The sequence below is a fragment of the Podarcis bocagei genome, assembly GCF_964188305.1.
Source record: "Podarcis bocagei genome assembly, chromosome: 15".
Lineage (NCBI taxonomy): Eukaryota > Metazoa > Chordata > Lepidosauria > Squamata > Lacertidae > Podarcis > Podarcis bocagei.
Genome location: NC_138141.1, coordinates 15,099,304 through 15,122,317, shown reverse-complemented (window position 1 = coordinate 15,122,317; position 23,014 = coordinate 15,099,304). Strand labels below are relative to the sequence as shown.

At 44.8% G+C, this 23,014-nt stretch overlaps 1 protein-coding gene across 3 annotated transcripts in view; it reads left to right on the top strand.

The window, feature by feature from the left end:
• KIRREL3 (kirre like nephrin family adhesion molecule 3) overlaps positions 1 to 23,014 on the top strand; it is a 761,553-nt gene that overhangs the window by 585,533 nt on the left and 153,006 nt on the right. For all 3 annotated transcript variants that reach the window (XM_081171663.1, XM_081171662.1, XM_081171664.1), the window contains exon 7: positions 5,114 to 5,264. In XM_081171663.1, the coding sequence (XP_081027789.1) occupies positions 5,114 to 5,264 (151 nt within the window). The remainder of the gene's footprint in view (positions 1 to 5,113; positions 5,265 to 23,014) is intronic.

Sequence of the window (23,014 nt, the reverse complement as noted above, 5' to 3'; positions counted from 1 at the left end):
GAAGGAGCCACAAGGATCATCTAATCCAACTTTCTACAATGCAGGATCCCAGGAACCCTGGGATCAAGAGTCTCATGTTCTACCAACTGAGCTATCCAGCCTAGATGCATACATTTGTGCATGTGCATGTTCTGTTAGGAACATAGTAAGCTGCCTTACACTGAGTCAAAGCCATAGCTCAGTACACTGGCTGGCAGCGGCTCTCCAGGATTTCAGACAGTGATGTCTCCCAGCCCTACCTGGAAATGCCAGGGACTGAACCTGGGACCTTTTGTGTGCAAAGTAGATGCTCTGCTATTGAATCACAATTCTTTCCTAACACCTTCTTACCTTCTGATGAATGCACAGGAATCTTGAATGTGGGCAGCAGCCATGAACGAACTCAGTGCATTTTCACAGAGCGAATGATGACTAAAGCCCAGCAACGTTATCATATTGTTAGTGAACATAGTGTGGGTTTTCAGTCTCATGATGGAGGGAGGTTGTTCGGAAAGCTGATTTGCATGCTGATCAGTTTACACTAACACTGGCCAGGGATCAGGGGCAGGAGAGGAAGGCAGAAACAAAATCCCATATCCTTCCTTTGCAAAATAAGATGCACAAACCGTCTCTCGGATTTCAGTCCTTGGCTAGCGGCAGCATGCTCTGGTCCAGGCCGCCTCTGTTGCCTGCCTGCAGCTTCATCTGCATTAGCCAGCCTCATCCTCCAGGCCTTCTGCTTGCTATCGGAGAATCCAGCATCTGATTTGCATAAGCGGCGTGACCTTTCTCTCACCGCCATCTGATTTGCCTGCAGTATTATAGGAGGATTCTTGCTTTATTGCACCCAAATCCTAAGACATTTCATTTCTCCTGCCATCAGCAATCTCTCAGGAAATGGCCAACGGGTTGCTGTGTACCAAAGCTGCAGGAGAAAGAAGGTGGATGTGAGATGATGTGGGGGTGGGAGTGGGGGACCACTGATTTTTAAAGCGCAGCATGATGGCACTGTTTGTGCAGTGGCGATTTCAAATCCCTTCCCTGTGTTTCTCACAGAATATTTCCTCCCCACCCCCTTCTTGTGTAATCTTGATCAACACAACAAGCACACATTTCCTCTTCCCCAAATGCCATGTGGACACAGCAGAACAATTAAGTCCACAGCTTGACCTTGTCTCCCGGAATCTCGGGCAGCAGCCGATGCTAATTAGAACCGCAAAAGGGCTGACCTCCCCCCTCCTCTGACTTGGATGGAATTAATTCCTGTCTAGCCCATTAATATGCAAGTCTGTCAAGAGAAGGGTGTTTTTTTTCTCCCTTCCCCTGGTTCTAGTAGAGCACTTTGCATTTGGATGCTCCTCTGCTCCCCGCCTCCGCTTTTTGTAGGCTTGTTCCCTCCTGGAGGAAGAATGGAATGCAGCAAGGCATGAAAGTGAGGATGGAGAAAGAAGCCAGCATAAGACCAAAAGAACAGCTCCACCTACACTGTTTGAGCCAGTATGCCTTTCAGTACCAGTTGCTGGAAATTGCAGTGGGTGAGGAGTGTGCTGTCGCCCTCCAATTGTGCTTGCAGACATCTGGTTGGCCTCTGAATGGAGCGCTGGACTAGATGGGCCCTTGGCTTGATCCTGCAGCGCTCTTCTTATATTCGTATGGGCAGCTGTGGCTCACACACTCCTCAGTATTTGCCCCCCTACTAAGTTCTTCTTCCTGTAGGCTTGAATATGCATCCACTTGTCATCTCCTAAAACCACCTTCCTATTTCAGTGCTCCGTTTCCTCATTACCAAAGGCTTGGGGGGGAGGGTTGGCAACAGATTAATATTCTCTATAAATATTATAAAATGTTGCATGTCCCATTAAAAGTCTATTAAAATTCAATTAAAGTCCAGTTAGATAGCTATAAGCATGATGTTAGTCCACTGCCTGAACTCCACCATGCTAAAACCCAGCCTAGGTTTGGGGGAATCAGGACAGGACAGAGTCAAAATGGCAGCAGGTTGGAATGGGTAGCATGTGATTTGTGTAGTAGCTCCAGCCAGTGCCTGTTTAGGGGAAGGGCCATAGCTCAGTGGTAGAGCATCTGCCTTGCTTGCAGAATGCCCTGGGTTCAATCCCTTGCATCGCCGGATAGTCCTGGAAGACGCTCTCTGTAACCCTTGCCAGTTGCTGCCAGTCTGTGTAGACAATACTGAGCTAGATAGACTAACTCAATACAAGGCTGCTTTTATTATTATTATTATTATTATTATTATTATTATTATTATTATTATTAATTTGTATCCCACCCTCCCCGTCCGAGGCCAGGCTCAGAGTGGCTAACATCATAAAAACAACACAACAAGCATAAAAACAGACATCAATTAATTAAAATACATCTTAAAATTAATTCAGACAAGTTAAAATCTGGGCAGGTGGCAATTATCAGAGTGGAATTGAGAGTGGTTAATAATTGCCAGGACCAACTGTTTCCACTGATCATACAAGGACCTGTGAGTGGGTTGGGGCCTCCTTCAGGCTTGTTTTTATGTTCCTATTGTATGTGCTCTCCCCCAGTCCTTTGAGATAATGCCATGCCTGGTACATTGAGATCTATGTAGCTGCATTTACAAGGATGCACAATGGGTGGGTCAAAACAAAAGGCGCTGAATGGAATGGTAAAATTCCATTGCATGGAACGTCAGTCACTTCCAGATAGTTTAACCCTGAACTTCTCAAGGAAGCTCAGACTGGTTGGTTTTTCAGTGCCTTCAAATCGTTCTGATTTGAAGACTTTGCTGATTATCCATGGCAAGGATAAACAGCCAGGAAGTACACAGTTGGGTATGTCCGTAAGGTAGAGAAAGGGAATTTATTAAGATGTGTGCAAGGGCAGTTGATCAAGATTTCCTGTGATTTCCAAGCTTCTGAAACAAAATTAATGGTTATTAGATAGGATATTGAGATGGAGCTTCCATGCTTAGTGGCAGTATGCCTCTAAATACCAGGAGCTAGATAAGGACAGTAGCTGCCATGGTGCCTTGCTTGTAGCTTCCCCCCAAACCATTGGTTGGTCACTGCTGGAAACAGAATTTTGGTCAAGATCAGAGATGGTTAATACGTGGCCTTCCAGATGCTGTTGGACTCCAAGTTCCATGAACCGTAGCCAAGATGCTCAGTGGTCAAGGATAATGGGAGTTGGAGTCCATCAAGATCTGGAGGACTACCAGTTCCCCATCCCTGGTTTAAATGAACTGTTAGGCCAGCCTTTTCCAACCTGCTGCTCTCCAGATGTTTGGGACTCCAGCTCCCATCATCCCTTTCCATTAACCATGCTGGCTGGGACTGATGGGAGAGAGAGGCTGCTTTGCTTTAATCCATCCAGGATGTTCTTATGTTCTTATTGTGGGGCAGGGGGCATATGCAGTGGCTCAGAAACAAACGAACAGAAAGGATTTTTTTTTTAAATAGTGCAGTTTTAAATCGTTAAACCATTGTTTTAAAACAATAAATTGATTTTATTTGTTGTTTTAAGAGTTCTTCTTTTGTACAAAGTGACTGGCAACTTTAATAAATAAATTAACAACAACAATAGAAACAACCCTTCCTGGAACCTCATGATGAAGGGCAAGTAAAAAAAATAAAAATAAAAATTGCTGCTGCTGCTATTGTCATTTTGCACATGCCCAGAAACACTCACTTCTCCAGCCAAACTGCATGTGTCCACAGAGAAGCATGTCTGTCGCAATCAAACTTCTCAGAGGCAGGGGTAGCTAGTGTGAGCCTCCCCAGATGTTATAATGCTCCCAGCCCCCATTTGGGGATGATGGGAGTTGTAGTCCAAACCCTCTAGAGGGCACCACAATGGTTGCAATCTCCCTGGGGCCTTACCAAGCCCTGCAGGGTCCCACAGTCAGAGACGGATTTACGGGAGTGCAACCAGTTTGGTTGCACTGGGCGCTGAGCCTCTGGGCTGCACAGAGGACACTGCAACTATGATTTAGAAGCAGAAGAAGGCACTGAATTTTGGCATTGCACAGGGCACCACTGAAATTTGAGACCCCAAAGTCTGCCACTGTCTGCTTAGCATGGGATGAGATTAGCTTTATGAAAGGCCCAGGCAGGTGAGCATTACTGCCTGCACTTGGGCACCTGTCTGGGCTGAATATATCTCAATTCCCAGAGCCCGATGTAGCTACCAGGAAGCCAAGTGAAAGATTCAGATCAAATCTGACAGCAGATTAATTCTGTGCCAAGCCGTGTTCCTGCTCCTCTCATAAAGCATTACAGGGAAGGCAAAGCTTTAGAATTCCAGCTCCCCAGTGAGCACACCTGGGCAACCTCTGGTATTTGGAAGTGTGAAGGGTTGGCTCTGGAGCACCACAGACACGGGTGCCCTCTTGATAGGCGTGAAGAAGCACCTTCAGTGAGGTGTGTTAATGAGCTTTTAAATATTCTATTTTATTCATATGCCTGGCCTGTCTGACTAGACAGGATTAAACGTGCCGACTGAAAGTGCACATTGGAATAAGTGACAAACATCCAAAATTAATGCAAGAGGGCAGGTCTGGCTCCAGAGGATGGCAATTTTTTGTGTATGCTATTTTCTTAAATATATGCATTTTTTAAATGCACATGCGTTTCTGTAAACATTACTTGGTTGGAGAAGGGCGCCTCAAAATTTGGAGTGGTGCAGATTTTGAAGGATGCCTGTGGTTTGGTTCGTATATTGTTGCAGAAACTGCTAATTAAGTAGGTTACAGGTAGACTTTGAAACTGCCAAGGAAGGTTTGTCTAACCACCCCCATCCCCCCCCCAAAAAAATCTGATGGCATTCCAAGACGCATTTGGCATGTTGAGCTTTCACTTTTAATCTCCTTGTCTCGGTAATTGAAATGTTTTATCTGCTCCCTCTTGTCTCTTTTATAGTTAGCTAGTTGTGTGCATGTGTATTTTATTGTTGGGTTTGACAGTGTTCTGTTTGTTAGCTGCCTTGGGCATTTATTTTAATGAAAATGCAAGGAAATAGGCTTTCAATCAATAGGTGCAGTTCCAAAGCCAAAGGCTGGTCCTGTTCCAAAACCTGCAACACGTTGCTGTAGATCGGTCATCTCTTCCCCAAAGTGGTAACTGTTGACTTCTGTTTTCTTCTGCAGACAGTGCTTCGCGACGGCAAGAGAGAGAGCATTATGAGCACACTGTTTGTCTCCCCATCCGATATTGAGAACGGCCAGACCATCGTCTGCAGAGCTACCAACAAGGCCATTCCCAATGGAAAGGAGACCTCTGTCACCATTGACATTCAACGTGAGTATCACAGAATTGTAAGTTGGAAGGGACCCAGAGAGTCATCTACTCCAACCCCCTGCTAGGCAGGAATCCTGCCCACAGCTATCCCTGGGTGGGCTTGAACCACCAACCTTCTGGTGAACAGCCAGCTGCACTGACCCATTGCGCCACCTGAGGGTAGGTTAACTCATTGCAGTCATCCTTTGCCATTTTATCTGGAAGACCTTTTCCTGTTGGGATGCATTCTGCAACCTGCACCTGCAACCTCATTTTACAGAATCTGTTGCCCTACCACTCTTAAAACAACATAGAAGTAATCAATTTATTTCTTTGAGGGTGAAAAACAAGCCAAGACTAAGAACAACAAAATATATTGCTGCCTTGGGGTATGCTGTTGTACTCGTTGAAAAAAATCCCTTCCTATAAGGAAGAGGTCACCTGGCGCAGGGCTAGTGCTCAGTAGCCATTTCTGATATTTTACATCACTCTAAGCTTGTACTGAAAAAGGGACGCGGGTGGCACTGTGGGTAAAACCTCAGTGCCTAGGACTTGCCGATCGTATGGTCGGCGGTTCGAATGCCTGCGGCGGGGTGAGCTCCCGTCTTTCGGTCCCAGCTCCTTCCCACCTAGCAGTTCGAATGCACCCCTAAGTGCAAGTAGATAAATAGGTACCGCTTTATAGCGGGAAGGTAAACGGTGTTTCCGTGTGCTGTGCTGGTGCTGGCTCACCAGAACAGCTTCGTCACGCTGGCCACGTGACCCGGAAGTGTCTCCGGACAGCGCTGGCCCCCAGCCTCTTAAGTGAGATGGGCGCACAACCAGAGTCGGACACGACTGGCCCGTACGGGCAGGGGTACCTTTACCTTTAAGCTTGTACTGAATTGCATTACCTTCCTGTGCACTCTGAGGCTTATTGCGGGTTGGAGAGAGACTCCCCTTGGTGCCAATGGTAGCTTTTTTTCTGACGCTCCTTGTTGTGCGGCAGAATAATTTTCATCTGGCTCACAGCTGGGAATGGAAGGGGTAAACCTCACATCCACATGCACAGTAATCCTGATGACAATCACTGCCCTCTCCCTCTGCCATACCTATCATTAGAAAATTATTTCTAAGAGGTGGATAGTCTAAATAGGCTAATTTGTGATTGCCTTGATGGGAAATAAAGACATTTTTCTGAAGTGGAGGCTGGTCCATTATGGTAAATGGGGTAGTGCCCCATGGACCTCCATCTGCTCTTATTCAGCCCCCTGCTGCCCTCTTACTTACATACAGTCCATGTGGTGGCACTGAGTGTCAGCTTCCTTCTCTTAAGTCCCAGTGATGTCCTTGAAGAACTCAGTAGGAAGGAGAAAGGGCTGTGTCTGCCATCAGATTTGGCTCCACATACTGTTGCTCTTCCTGTCTTCTGCCCCACTTGTGCTAATGGGAATCAGTTGCCCCTGGATTTCTGTCTAGTGTGAGATCTTTCCCTTGTAAAAATGAATGGTGTGCACTAAAATACATGGGAACAAGTTTTCCATACCACTGTATCATGTAACACACAAGCCAAAGTCTCAATGTTGCTGTGGACATCCATGGCCACACCAGAATGGAATGTGTCAGTGAATGACTTATAAGAGTTATCAATGGAGCACATAAGACCTGGGGGGGGGGGATAAGTGGTTTATGTTTGTTTTAATTGAAGAAGTGAAGGTGTTGTATGCATAGAGATGACGTAGAGAAATTACCTTAGTGGCAACATTTAGAATGTATTTATTAATGAGGCAGTCTTCCACTGGTCAAGGCCAGAGAGATATGTTCACAGTAGTCATCGAAATGCAAGACAGTCATAGTCTCAATGATTTAGCTCTCTGAATGAGTAGCAGTTATTGCCAGATGAATTGACAAGATTCAGAAGCAGCCGGAAAATGAAGGTCTGGAGAGAGACGTGAAGGGCAAAGGTGAAGATGTGATGCTGAGTTTACAAATCTTGATGGCGTTGTTGTCTGTTGTGATTGAAGTGAGGAAAACTTAGGGAGGGGGTTTAAGAGTGTTATTTGGCTAGAATGAGCTTAAATTGCTGACAGGATGTCGCCTGTCAGCTGTTCAGAGAGAAAAGCACAATAGCTTCTTAGTGTTGTTAGTAAGAAACCAGTCCGGAACAAGAGAAGCAAAGCTGGGGATTATGTGTGGGGAAGTCCTAGATGTATTATTGAATGTAAAGTTGTGAATCAGAAGGTGGGAAGGAATTTTAAAAAGATGATCAAGGGCATTTCCAGTGGTGGTGATCTGTGGAAGGCATTTGAATTGTGAGAAAATATCTAAGCTATTTCTTAGATCTTGGTTTAAATCTCTGTTGTAGGCATATAAGGCTCAAACAATGAACACAGGAACATTTGGAACATAGGAAGCTCTCATATACAGAGTCAGATGATTGGCCATGGAATCATAGAATTGTAGAGTTGGAAGGTATCCCAAAGGTCATCTAGTCCAATCCCCTGCAATGCAGGAGAATCCATTTAACTCGGTTAAATGCCTGGAGGCAGTGGCTCTCCAGGATTTCAGGCAGGGATCTCTCCCAGCTCTTATCATCCAATGGCCTTCAACCATTGTATGTCCTCTGGGTAGTCTCACAAATTTAAAACTAGTAAAATAAAATAAAAAAATACAATCAAACCTAAAAAAAACCCAAAAAAGATACAAAAAAAAACCTATGGCAGCACAAATGTCAAGATAAAGCCAGAATGAAACCATCACAAAACTGCATAAGATAAACACAAATAATATAAATCAGCACTAAAACTAACACAGCATTAAAACGAACAAAATAGTTGCAAGAATTATAATGAACTATACCTTTGTTATTTTTTTTAAAAAGGTCATTACATTACACTGATGCCAAGTAACCATCTCTGGGGAGAACATTCTGCAACTGGGAGACCACCACAATAAAAACCTATTTCTGTAATCGCCACCCACTTTACCTCATTAGGCAGGAGAACCTGGACAGGGGCCTCCAGTGAAGATCTCAGGGTCTCGACAGGTTATATTAAGGAAGGGACTAAAATCCCACAATTGCAACCAAGAGGCTGGGGCTCTTCAGCCTGCCCCTAGAATTCGATATCCTAAGAAACAGCAAACCACTGCTTTTGTATTTCCATATTAACAGGAGGTATATACAGCTCCTCCAAACAAACAGATGTTCGCTGCTGATATACATTTTGGTCCTCAGTTTGCCACATGGTGAAGATATTGTCAGAAAGCAGCCATTCCCTTGCTGCTATGTCCTCCACGGTCTTGTTACGCTTTCCAGCACATTGTGCTGAATGCATTTTTAATCAATCCAGACTGGCTCCAATAGCAGCTACATTTGTGCAAAGTCTACTGATTCATTCGTTAAAGCCTTTCTTTCTTAAGAGGCAGCACAAGGAATTCCATAAGATATACATCTTCCTTCCTTCCATCCATCCATCTTTTTTTTTTTGTATTTGCTACTGTCAAATTGGGCCTGACCTTCCCCTCCTCTCCCTCCCCTCCCCCAGCCCATCATCAGCCACATTCGTAAATTCCTGCATCTGTATTTGCCATCAATTTGCAATTGTGGGGCATTCAGTATTAGCATGCCAGCTGCTTTCTTGGTTCCAATTAAAAACAGGCTGAGCAAACTCGAGTGCAGCAGAAAATTCACCACTTAAAACTTCCAACCATTTCACTGCAAGATTAACAGGCTCTCAGGTTGTTCTTTAGCATGTCCTGACAGAACTGGCAAGATGAAATGAGATAATGGTATGGGTTATTTCGCAGCCAGCAAACAGTTACAACAGCTTCAAACGCAGGGAGAAAACAACAACACAGAACTTGAGGCATCATTATGGCGTGCTGTACAGTATAAGGCCAGCAACGTGAGCTGAATCCCCAAAGGCAGCAGAAACCAATTCAGAAAGGGGAGATTCAATCAAAGACCAATTTTTACTCCAAACCATTAGGTAGACCACGCTGCGAAAGAAATAATAATATCCCATCCAGCTATTAAAAGAATTTTGCTTTTAATGGTCTCTAATGGGCTTATCAGTTTAGCAGCAGTGGCTGGTTGATGGAGAGGGGTATAATAATAAAAGGATGAATTCTTCACTCTGCAGCAGCAAGAGGTTTGAGATAGCAGACGTCAACCCCTAGGTGGGAGCTTTGTGGATTCCTTCAGCACCATGGACAGGGATGAACTAATTGTCTTTTTCTTGGTCTCTGCTCACATGTATGGTGGGTACGATAGAGCACCTTGAAAATAGGCAAGGGCTGCTAATGGGCTTGCAACCATGATCCACTTGCATGGAGTGGCTGTTTGTGAGAACTTATGGCTCGATGTTGGGATGGGGGAGGCTGCGCCTATGTCCGCCGCAGTTTGTGCAACTTTGGCAACCTCTAAGTTTCAAGGTCCCCACTTGCAATTCCCTCTGTTCCCCACCTCTAATTGGAAGTGGCATGTGAGTCTCTGCTGAAAGCCCTGACCTGGCAGCTGCCCTCCCATTGTGAAAGGAGAGCAGGCCTCAGAGGGAATATGAATAAAAAGTAGCATTTCACACACTGCTTTTGGCTTTGGTGGGACTAGCTGAGAAGCAGAACTGCCCAGGCCAAAAGTACCGTGTTAAAAATAAAAATTTAACCCTCATGTGCTGCTTCTGAGCCAGCAGTGCATCCCTGAATATAGAATGGAAAGTTTCCTTTCTAGAGCAAATTTCAATTTTGAAGTGAAAGCAGCATTAGAGGTGTGTGTGGCGGTAGGGGGAAGGAGTCACTTTAGAATTCACTTTAGGTCTTTAGCAGCAGCCCAGTTTGGTCCAGTTCTTCAAATTGTCCTCTCACTTTGGTTAAGATCCAAAGCAGAGTCCTGCTTCAGAGTAGCTGAAAACATCATGTTTCCCCGTTGACTATATTGTGGAAATGACACTTTGATTGAGATGTATTTATTTGTTTATTCGTTCGTTCAGTTAATGTCTCCCTTCTCAAACTGATTTCACAATGCATTATATATACATGAATTTCATATATAAATAAAGTTGCATAGCCGGTACAAGCACTGAGTAGGATAATAAATGGGGAGCGGGGGGACAATTCCACTTGGAAGACTTTTTGAAAGAGGAAAGTCTTCAGCAGGTGCCAAAAGGATGAGAGAGGCAGCTCCTGTAGCAGGAGGGAGTTCCAAAGGGGAATTGAAGGGCCAGTTCAAACTTCACATAAGCTAGTGGTTGTGCCTGTATGTGCAATATCTGTAATGGAGTGAAAACATTTTTCATCCTAGCCTCACAAGCAACTTTCCAGGGGCCACATGCTAAGAGTGGTCATTGTCACAGGCAAAAAATGGGCAACTATTCTCATCCTCTCCACCCCATCTTCTGCCTGCTTAGCAATTTCTATTTTATGGAGAGCGTAAGAGAAAGGGTACCAACTTTCGCCTGATTGTCCTTTTCAAAGAGAAAGCAAAGCTTTGGGAACCGCCTGCTTCACAACGCCACATCCACAGCGACATCCACATCCACAAGCACATTTAAACCATATGTGGCTTGCCCCAAAGAATCCTGGAAACTGTCATTTATCTGCCACAGAGCCACACTTACCAGCACCTTTAGCAAACTACTATTCCAAGGATTGTTGTGAGGAAGTCACCTGCTTTCAATGTATGGAGTGGATGTGAACTCAGAGCACCTCCCAGAAGACCCATTTTGTTTCAGACAGCAGCCAGAAAGCTACCAAAGCACATAGTTCAATATTTTGGCTTTGTCTAAAGCAGTTGCATATCTTTAAGTGGCACAGCTGGATGAGAAGCACTGCCACATTTTTTAAAAAAAACTTGGGCAAAGTCTCTTCCTAAGGCAAAAGCAGCCCACTAGATGCCAGGCACTTCTGATCTGGCAAGGGACTCTCTCCTGACATGAAAGGGAATGGTTCCTCAGAAACACTGCCCATGACATTAGGGCCATGAAGCTCTCTAATTCTTAAGCAGCTTGGTCCAACTGGCTGGTGCTTAAGAAGTTGGCCTTTGCTGTTTGGGCCAAGTGAGGAAGCTGCAGTGTGCACGTTCCAGCTTCCACTGTGCGCACAACATCAAACCTTGGTGGTCTCTGCTTTTAAGATTAAAGGTGTAAGAAATGAATTCATTTTGTGAATCAATTGCTCCATAAATGACTTGGCAGAAAAAAGGTTTCTGCTGCTTAAAAGCCAATCAGAAATATCTGGCAACAAGGGTCCCTCACTTTAGGATCCCTCTAGTTAGATAAATTCAGCGAAACCTCACGTTTTTATGATAAGGAAAAAAATCCTGGTTAAGATGAACCATTGGTGCTCAAGCAGAAGGTAGTGAGAATCAGCCCTAAGCTGTCACTAAACTGAAGAGTCAATCCAGCTCTCCACCCCACACCCCTAAAAACAGACCTGGGGTTTGTAAGAAAAAAAGAGAGACTAAGCAACTCCAGTTGGAACATCTGTTCAAAGTGATTTCCGTTCCACCAACCACATCAAAGCAGGCCTCCTGTGAGTTATGTGCTGAACATCACAAGTGGGATTAAAATCATGTTTAATAGTTTGATATGCCATAAACTATTTATACTGCCAGAACCCAGTGGCTGTATGGAAATTCATATCCTGCGTGCCAGGAAGGAGCAGCGCGAGGTTACTCCTGACTCTTCCGCCAGCATTCACAGCTTTCTCCTGCTACGCTAACACTCCTGAGTTTGCATTAGCAACTTTGGCTTGTTTCCAAAAGCAAGAGAGAGGGGAGGAAATGCTCAAGGCCTGTTGGTGAGTTGGAGATGTGCCTGAAGGTGGTGGGGGAGGCTTGAGGTGGAAATGGGAGTTCAAGAAGGCGAGCCAGGTTTTGCAAGAATATGTATCAGGTAACTTTCAAAATCCTGCCATTTGCTGGATTTATAGCCCTCAGGGCCACTGCAAGACCACTCCTGTCTCGCAGAGGATTCATTAGGCAGCTAGTAGACCTGCTTTTGAGGGACGCAGGTGGCACTGTGGGTTAAACCACAGAGCCTAGGGCTTGCTGATCAGAAGGTCGGCTGTTCGAATCCACGCGACAGGGTGAGCTCCTGTTGCTTGGTCCCAGCTCCTGCCCACCTAGCAGTTCGAAAGCACGTTGAAGTGCAAGTAGATAAAAAGGTACCACTCCAGCGGGAAGGTAAACGGCATTTCCGTGCACTGTTCTGGTTAGCCAGAAGCAGCTTAGTCATGCTGCCCACATGACCCGGAAGCTGTACGCCGGCTCCCTCGGCCTATAGAGCGAGATGAGCGCTGCAACACCAGAGTCGGTCATGACTGGACCTAATGGCCAGGGGTCCCTTTACCTTAGACCTGCTTTCAGCCTCTGCCCTAGGCTTGATGGACACTTTTTTGGCTTTGCGGGACTAAGATAGCAGTTAAGAGAGGTAGTCTTTCCGTTCAGAGATTGTAAATACAGTGGTACCTCAGGTTAAGAACTTAATTCGTTCCGGAGGTCCGTTCTTATCCTGAAACTGTTCTTAACCTGAGGTACCACTTTAGCTGATGGGGCCTCCCGCTGCCACCGCACCACCACTGCGCGATTTCTGTTCTCATCCTGAAGCAAAGTTCTTAACCCGAGGTACTATTTCTGGGTTAGCAGAGTCTGTAACCTGAACCGTCTGTAACCTGAAGCATCTGTAATCCGAGGTACCACTGTACGGCTAACAGTAGCAGGATGAAACAAGCATAATAAAACCATTTAACATACATCCAAAATCAGAACAAAATGCAAAAGGAACAGTCAAGAACAGAAGTTTTAAAATGGCAGCAGTAGCACGTGGTTTCATCTACCCCAATCAGAGGAGCAGGTCACAAAATAAATGCTTGTGTCCTATGAGCCCAAAGAACTCATCCAGTGTGGGGTGGATATATCAGCTCTGTCCATTGTGGAGGAAAACAGATTGGCTGTGGTAATGTGTATTTTACTGTGCAGTCCAATCCAAGATCTGCTAGCATGAGGAAACTTGGAATACAGGGATATTGGGCTAAACTGAAGTCTCTCATCCCTGCTCAGCTGGGACTTAGCAGCTGGGACTTAGCAGCCAGCTGAAATGACACTCCCAAAGGGGAGTGGCGAGTGTGGTTGGGGCGTGATGGAGTAGTGGGGGAGACTTGCCCGCATTCCAATCTCCATTCAGTTCTGTCATGTGACCCTCTGCCAGGTTCAGGCTAGCTCAGCCAGCTCCTGAACAGAGTCTGGAATAGGGGCAAATTACACCTGAATAATTTCCCCATGGCATGAATTAAACTTCAGGTGGTCTAGAACAGGGTTTCCCAAACTTGGGTCTCCAACAGTTTTTGGACCACAATTCTCATCATCCCTGACCACTGTTTCTGCTAGCTAGGGATGTTGGGAGTTGTAGTCCAAAAACAGCTCCAAGCTTGGAAAACCCTGGTCTAGAATGCAAGAGTAAGGATGTTAGTGAGGGTGGGCTGATTACCACTTCATTTGCAGGCAAAGTCCAATGTGTGGATGACCTTTAAAGCCCTAAATGACTTGGGTCCAGGAAATTATAGGGACCACCTTCTCCCATACCAACTTCCACCCAGTTCAGAGGGAAAGGCCTGTCCCTGTGTCCCACCTAAGGTTTCCATGCATGGTTGGTGGTGACAAGAGACAGTGCCTTCTCAGTGGCTATACTGTAGAACAACTTCCCTCCTCTTGGGTTGTCTTCTGCCAACTAATGAAGACATTATTTCAACAGACTTTGGCCATGACACACAGATTATGATTTTATTTCAAAATTGCATTTTAGCCACTGCGCCTGACTCAGTTATACTTTGTACTGTTAGCATTGCTTTTTAATGAGTCTGCGCCAGATTCAACTAAGTTGTTGCAGAAGCAGAAGCTAGCACAATGAGTCCTGCTAACCCAAAGGCACTTTACTCTTCCCCCCACGTGACTCTCACCTCCTTCCCAAATCTGCTCTGGAGGGTTTTGAGAACCCACAGAACAGGGCATAGGGGAGGAGAAGGAAAGGCGTTTTGTCAGGAAAGCAGAAATACTGGCACTTACAGATCACTTTATTGCACAGTTGAATTCCACCAATTGTTATTTTACTCACCGTAATCTCCCCTGAGTAATGCATATGCATTAGAAGGGCAGGATTTTATTTTATTTTTAAGTCTATAACATAAATACATCAAAAGAGGAGGTTGTCTACTGGATCTCTGCATGATTCATGAATGTAGCCTTGCATTCTTCCAATCAGCCCTGAAGTTGGGTGCAATTATTTTCTGCATATCTGAATCTGAAGGTGCTTAGATAATCCATAGGATTCACCCATTCTTACAGAAGGCTGTTTTCTCCCAATCAAGAGACATGTTCAGAACTGTGACTCACACAGAACCACTAAGGCTACAATCTTAGACACAGTTACCTGGGAGTAAGTCCTATTGGATACAGTGGTACTTAATTCTGCGTTTACATATATGGGATTGCACTGTAAGAGTAAATAGCTTTTTCACCTTCTTAAAACGGTTGGAGGAATGAATCATAGTTCCCAAGGAAAAAATGTGTTTCTCAGTACTAGAACTTTGGAAGACAATTGTTCGTGGCTTATAACATTCGGCCATTCAGGTTGTGCATTCTTCACAAGCTAAGAAAATGAGCCAAGGAGACTTGGTAATTCAAATGAATTACAAAAAGCCAGGCATGAATTATCAGTTGCAACCGAGTGGAATTACATTATGTTGAACGATCACTTATGTAAATGTTACTTTATTTCTGGTGGGGAATCTTTGGCATGCCATTACCAGATCATTAGAAATCATGATTCCATTTGCAAATGAAAGTTCAAAGGCTTTCATTCATTCTTATTGTTAATTTGCTTTTTTTAAAAAAAATGAACAACTTTCAGAGTAAGAGGGTGCTTGCTCTCCTTCAGTATACAAAGAGGATTCTCCTGTACATCCTAACCACAGCTACTAAACTATCAAACAATGGGGAAGCTACTAAAGAGAAATGTGATTCATATTTAACAAAGGAAGGTGATTAGCTGTTGTTGTCTAACAATGGGGAAGTGTCAGGATGCCTGCAAATGAATTAGGAGTGTGCTATATATCTCAGGGATGTTATGGGAGCACAGCTCATTTATATTCCAACCTGTGTCTGCCTTTATTGTTGTTTGGATTGCGCATTTTAAAATGAGATTAGGCTAAATTGAAAATACCTATAATTTCTCATCATAATTTCCCAGCCAAAAGGCAGGTGGCTGCACTCCCAACAAAGAAGGAATCTTGGTAAAGTACCAGCAGCCTTGATGAAGTTGTAGCCAACAAAGGATGGCCTATCACAAGCCACACTGCCTACCACAGTCCAGTTATTTATTCTCTCCCTTCTATCTAGCTTCCTTTCGGAGCTTTGCTACCGCCGCCATTGCCAGCTGAAGCTTCCTTCCTCCATGTAAAAACATGGGTTTCCACACTGCGCTCTGGAGACCCTTGTGGTTCTTTAAAGAGGATATCAATCATTGTGGATGAGCTTCTATGAAAGACTGACTGACAGGCTTCTAAGAGGTTTGCAAAGTATAACAACCAGTTACACAAACATTGAAATATAAGCATCCATAATTAAAAAGCACCCATTTTAAAAAACCATAAGCAATAAAACAAAATCATGAAAACAGCAAAGCAATTAAAACAGGACACTTGGGTTAAGAGATCAAGGGTATGTCTGTGTAAACACATGCATTTTCAAAAGCCAGCAGCATGCCAATACAGATGGGGCCTCTTGTGATTCACATGTAGGCGCAGGGAGTGTTGGACTATTTCTAGGGAATGCTCTTAGTTCACAGATGGCAACAGGGAAGCCCAGCAGGCAGTGCCTCCTGTGAGTTGAGTGTGTGCCATAGAATATTTCCTAGAATCCTTTGCAACAGACAAGAACTTGAAAGCAAACAAGCAGGAGATCCAAAGCAGACATATCAACAGGCCAAGGGGCCCCTCAAGGAATAAACTTTGAACGTTTTTGGTGTAAAAAAGTGGATAAAGACAGAAATAGAGATTTATTTGCTGTTATCTGCTCAGAGTTTTGTTTTTTTTGTGTGTTTTTTTTTTTTGTTTATGGGTCTGACTCAGTTGAAGCAGCTTCTTATGGTAACCAGACAAAAATGAGGATGCAAAAGTCATCTTACAGAGATGTAGAGAACCTGTGGCCTTTCAGCTGTTTTGGGGCCTCCAACTCCCATTATCCCTGATCATTGGCCATGCTGGCTGGGGCTGATGGGCTTGTCTCAAGAAGGAGGGGAAAGAGAGGGAGATACAAGGAGAGCTGGCATGGCAGTGATTCAAGAGCAACAGTGAGTGAGAGAGATAAAAGGGAAGTAGAGGGTGCTGGAAAGCAAGAAAGAAGAAATTAGACTTATGATCTGCCGGAACAAACATCAGAAGGAGAGAGACTGAAGGTCTTCATTATCAAGGTGAATCCAAAAGAAGGCAAGATCAACGGGCATTCCTCAAGTCCATCAAGGTACTGAAAACCTGAGCTTCAAGAATCAGCCAGACTTTATCGCCCAGTAATACAGTGGTACCTCGGGTTACATACGCTTCAGGTTACAGACGCTTCAGGTTACAGACTCCACTAACCCAGAAATAGTACCTCGGGTTAAGAACTTTGCTTCAGGATGAGAACAGAAAACGTGCTCTGGCAGCGCAGCGGCAGCGGGAGGCCCCATTAGCTAAAGTGGTGCTTCAGGTTAAGAACAGTTTCAGGTTAAGAACGGACCTCCGGAACGAATTAAGTACTTAACCCAAGGTACCACTGTATTGGTTTCAATTATCCAAGACCTTTTACGTTATTACAAAGGCAGAAGGTTGCAAAGACTAGGGTGGCAACTAAAAGGAAGATTTCCAGATGCATAAGCAAAAAATCAATAAATTTGAGTGGTTCTCTGCATTATTATTATTGTTTTTTACTAGATGGTGGTTTCTGCATGTGGGTGGACTTGGAACTAATTGGTTGGCCACAATAGCTCAGTTGCTAATTGATAAGTGGTAAGTGGTACAGTGTTGTCTTGTATTAGGAAGCAGAGAAGATTCTGCTTGGCACTTCGTAGAGTTCCCAAACTAGTGAACATATTGGTGGGACATTTTCTTTTTCACATCAGTAGAGGGTGTCAATGGAACCTGAAAATGTACTCTGCTCTCCTTTGTTAGCTCTTGCCAGTGAACATTTCCACACAAAATGGAGTCACTGAACGGAGGTGATATTGTGGGGACAAAATGGGGCTTTGAAGCTTGACTGTCACTTCTGTTCAGCAAGGCTTTGCAAAAGTCCTTCTTGCCCTTATGGCAGCTTTGATTTCAGCAATACACAAATGATCTGGTGTGACAATAAGGCCAGTTGCTGGAGAAATGAACAGAAGTTACTGGCTCCTTCTCCCTTCTGCTCTGGTTAAGAGCTGATAATTTGTCAGCAGAAGAACAGGTGGATCGTGAATAATCTGCAATCTTTTGAGTGAAGGGCTCCAAAAGTCTAAGCGGTCAGACTCCTCCCACCACCATCTCTCTCTCGTTCTCCCTCAACAGCCACGTTCCAAGGAGCCACACTAACTTTAGGGACCGACTCCATTCTGCACTGACGGCTCTGCCAATCATCTGATTAATATTCATAAGAAGCAGATGGACGGGTGACCATTCAGAAAAGGTTCTTTTTCCATCTGGCCAGTAGAAGTGTTGAATTGGGTGCTTGCTCTCTGCTAAACAACCATTACAGACATTCTTGCAAACAGAAGAGCAGTCATTAGCACAGCCTAGCAAATCAATCTGCACCATAATTAGTGCAGAATTTCTAAAAAGGAGAGGTGCTGGGGCTCCAAACTGCCTGGGACTTGTACCCTCTGATACAAAACTTATATCACAGTTCTTCCCCAACCTAATGCCATGCTGGCTGGGACTGATGGGAATTGTAGTCCAAAGCAGCTGGAGAGTGACAGGTTGGAGAAGTCTAGTCTGTCTCTTTTTCACCAATGTGCAGAGGCTGATTGTGATCACTCATTGGTGAAGGAGATAACAGTGCAGGTGCTCAATGGTGCATCCAGCTTCCTTCTCACTTCACATGCACTTGGGCTGAGCCCCAGCAATAAAAACAGGTTCCCCTCAGTGAAAGTTGGTTCAGATGTGGGCAGGCCGCTTGGACGAGTGAGACCGACCACCTGTCTCCTTGATCCTTGCCCATCCTGGTTCATAAAATCAAGCCAGGCAGGGCTAGGCTATGTGGGGTGATGAATGCTTCCCTCTGTGAGGGAATCTCCACAGACCCACTTAAAGAAGTGGTTATTAAACCGCTTCTTTAAAAACCATCTTTGGACCCGGCCATCATAGCCAATTATCGCCCTGCCTCAAATCTTCCATTCTTGGCCAAGATAATTGAGCGGGTGGTCGCTGAACAACTCCAAGCACACATGGAGGATGCAGACCATTTGGATTTCTTCCAATCAGGGTTCAGGCCTCATCATGGGACTGAAACTGCCATGGTCATGCTTGTTGATGATCTTCGGTGGGCTAGGGACAGAGGTGAAAGCTGTTTCCTAGTTCTGCTGGATCTTTCAGTGGCTTTTGATACCATTGACCATGGTATCCTACTGGACCATCTAGGGGGGTTGGGAGCTGGGGAACTACATCTCAGCTCAGGGACTCAGCCTCATAGCCTATGCCTGCCTTCCAAACCTAGGTTCCCTCAATATGTTTTGACTCCAATCTCATAACCATTGACCACTGGCCATTCTGGCTCAGGTTTATGGGAGTGATCTCATAGTGTTCTATGTGGTGCAGTGCTCCATTGTCTGAAAGCCAAACCATCCATACAAATTAGAAGGTGTGGTTTGTTTGTTTTCTTATTTCCCTTTCTTACCCTTTTAACTTTGTCTTCCCTTTCTCTGCACCCCTTGTAACTTAGATGTTTGTCATTATATTACGTTAGGGTTTGGTTTTGTTTTTAAGGAAAAAAGGCAAGCTAGAGCCTTAAAAGCTGAAAGGAATATGACACCAATAAGAGCTTGGCAGGGATTTTGAGGCTGATGAGCGAGAATAAATGCCTTTTTTTCAAATTAGCAGGTGCTCCCCCAAAACCATTGTGCACTGCAGTGTTAAGTGGGAGCAATTTGAAGCAGTGATTTTTTTATTTTATTTCCTTCAATAGGATTCATAGCCACTCTCTATTTTCATGTGTAATGCTAAAGGTAAAGGTACCCCTGACCATTAGGTCTAGTCATGGATGACTCTGGGGTTGCGGCACTCATCTCACTTTATTGGCCAAGGGAGCCGGCGTTTCTCGGCAGACAGCTTCCGGGTCATGTGGCCAGCATGACAAAGCCGCTTCTGGTGAACCAGAGCAGCGCACGGATACGCTGTTTACCTTCCCGCTGGAGCGGTACCTATTTATCTGCTTGCACTTTGATGTGCTTTTGAACTGGACAAGAGCTGGGACCGAACAACAGGAGCTCACCCCATCGCGGGGATTCGAACCGCCAACCTTCTGATCGGCAAGCCCTAGGCTCTGTGGTTTAGACCACAGCGCCACCCGCATCCCTCATTGTGTAATGTTACATGCACATTAAATGCAGGGTGCGTTAGGCATTTCCCCATGCTGATGCCATTCAGATGTTGTTGGACTCTTTTTCTCCTCCCAGCAGCCCCAACCAGCATTGCCATGATGGAAGTCATAGTCCAAAACATCTAGAGGGCATGGGTTTGATAAACCTAGAGCAGGCTTCCTCAACCTCGACCCTCCAATGCTTTTGGCCTACAACTCCCATAATCCCTAGCTAGTAGAACCAGTGGTCAGGGATGATGGGAATTGTAGTCTCAAAACATCTGGAGGGCCGTGACTGAGGAAGCCTGACCTAGAGGAATCAGAGAAGGTTAACTGGCATTCTCAGTTTGCAGAAGTTGAAGCTAGGGTAAGGCAGTCTCAGGCTACAAACCTATGCACACTTATCTGGGAGAAAGCACCATTGAACAGAATAGGACTTCTGAGTAAGCATGCATACAATTGCACCGCACACCTGGAATTAAGGATTTCAGTAGTTAATAGGAGGGCCAATTTCTCCATCTGCATATTCATTATGCCATCAGTTTCAAGAGATTACTTGGATGTGTGAGGCAGGTATCACATATCAAATGCTAGAGGCAGAACTTTCATATGTATAATTTAGCTTGTTTTAAAATGTTTTATTGATTTGTTTGTTTGTTTAATTACAAATAACAAAAAAGAAAGAGAATAAAAAATGTAAAGCGTAAAGCGTCACAGCTGGGAAGGACAAAAGTACAAACATACAGTGCACCTCCAAAGGGGTACTAAAGTGTTAGATTGTGCAAATACTCCGTGTAGAATACACACACAAACACACACACACATACACACACACATACACATCCCACCTGTGAGTTCCATCAATATTGAGTATAAAGGTTCTATACATTTTTAGCCATATGGTGGTGGCACTGTGTCCCTCATTATTCATATAAGAAATAATATCATGCCATGTAGCAAAATATAAAGTGTATGGTACGCTATATACTTTGGTTCTTACACTTTGTAAGCCACTTAGAAATCTATTTTGGCATTAAGTGGTAAATAAATAAAAATGTATGTATTTTTCCATTTTGCTCTGTTTCACACATTCACTCATTCCATTCCATTCCTGTATTGAACAGCTTTTTTTAAAAAAATGGACAAAAATTGCATTCAAATATACTTAAAATGCATGATTTGCATGTTCGAGAAAAGTATATGTATTTTAGCCATACTCTATTTGCATGTATTTCATGCAGGTTGCTTATTATTGAACAGACACTTGCATCACAAAATTGGGCAAAATGCCCAATGGAATCCACTCCATTCTGTGCAGTGGTTTGAGTGTGTGTGAATCGATTTGGTTTGCATTTAAATGCAGAACAACCAAAGTCCTCAAGATTCCTTACACATCACCTAAAATACTAAAATACTTTTCAAAAGAGGCAGTTCACACTGAAAGACAAGTTATTGAATGATCATAAGGTACAAGGCAGTGGCGTCACAAGGGGGGCAGGGGGGTGGCAAACAGCTACGCACAACGCATGCGCAGCAAACAGCTATGCACCAGCGGCAAACAGCTACGCACAACGCATGTGCGGTGTCGCACACATGCACTGTATGTAGTGACGCCGCACATGCGCTGTACATAGCAGTTTGCCGCCAGCGCTTACCGAGCGCCATAAGGACGGCGGTGGGATGCCTCTGGCGCCGCTACAGCCACAAGCGGAGGATTCCATCCGCTGTCGCTGAGGATCCCACCACCATCCATACGACTCTCGGGCCGCGCCAGTGGCAAACCGCCATGTACAAAGTATGCGCTCTGTTGCACGCATGCGCTGTGCATAGCAACACCACACATGCACTGTACATAGTGGTTTGCCACTGGCGCCACTGGAGCACCGTACGGAAAGCAGTGGGATCCCTCCTCCCTGGCTCACCTTAAGCAGCTCCCGCATTGCCGCTTTACAGCGAGCCAGGGAGGAAGGGAGGAGGACGGACAGGAGCTGTGACCCCCAAGAGGACAAGCTGCGCAGCTTGGCCAGAGCCCCAGCAAAGCGGCATAGCTCCCCCCCTTCCCCCAACAGCTCGGGGTACTTAGGAGTCACAGAGGTGGGGGTGCAGAGGCGTAGGAAGGGGGTGACAAAAAATCTTTTGCACCGGGTACCACCTGGGTTTCCTACACCTCTGGTACAAGGGATATATGTTCACCTGAAATCTGCCCATACACAATCACCTTGGTGAAGCCACCTTGAACTGCTTACTTTTCACCCCAGCATCCTGCAATCACAGCACATATTGGCATTTTTCTTTACTTCAGTAGGGTTCATTCCACCAGTGCAGATTATGACAGGGTTATCAGAGTGAATAAATATGCAGAATTGGGAAAAGGACCTCAGAACCTGGTGAACCATGGCACTGAACCTTCTTCATTCCCAGTAGGAGACACACACACACACCCCAAAAAATACTATCATAACCATTGATAGGCAGAGAATATTAAGTCCCTGGATTGGAGAACTCAATAAAGTGCCTATAGTCTGATGCTTTCCTGTCCATACTGTAGGGGTGAAGAACCTGTGTCACTCCAAATTACGGTTTTTCTTACACTAAGTTTTGTCCTCCTGATAGCTCAGTCAGTAGAGCATGAGACTCTTAATCTCAGGGTTGTGGGTCTGTGCCCTGCATTGCAGGGGGTTGGACTAGATGATTCTTGTGGTCATTTCCAACTCTACAATTCTATGATTCTGTGATTCTATTATCATCACTGGCCATTGCAGTCCAACCATATCTGGAGGGCCACAGGTTTCCCACCCCTTATACTGTGGGTTTCATTGATCCTCAGTGGTCCAACCTTCCCCTCCAATACCCTTCTCAATCCTCTAGATCAGAGCTTTCCAAACTCTGTGTTGTGACACAATAGTGTGTTGGCTGCAGTGTCACACAAATGCTCCCTGCACTCCTCCCCGGGCTGGAAATGGGTTAGTTTAACTTCAAGTTTGCTAGTAAAACTGAATTACTCTGTTGTGAAATGATGCATGTCTAAAAAGTGTGTCACAAACATGAAAAGTTTGGAGAGCTCTGCTTTAGATTCTACCTGGCCACTTGCATGTTCCACAGCTTTTTCTTGCACTCATCCTGACTGCAGGTTTATCATAGCTATCTAGTTGACCACTCTGAAAGCACAATGCTGGACTTGATGGGCCATTGGCAATGCTCTTCTTACCTTGAGGTT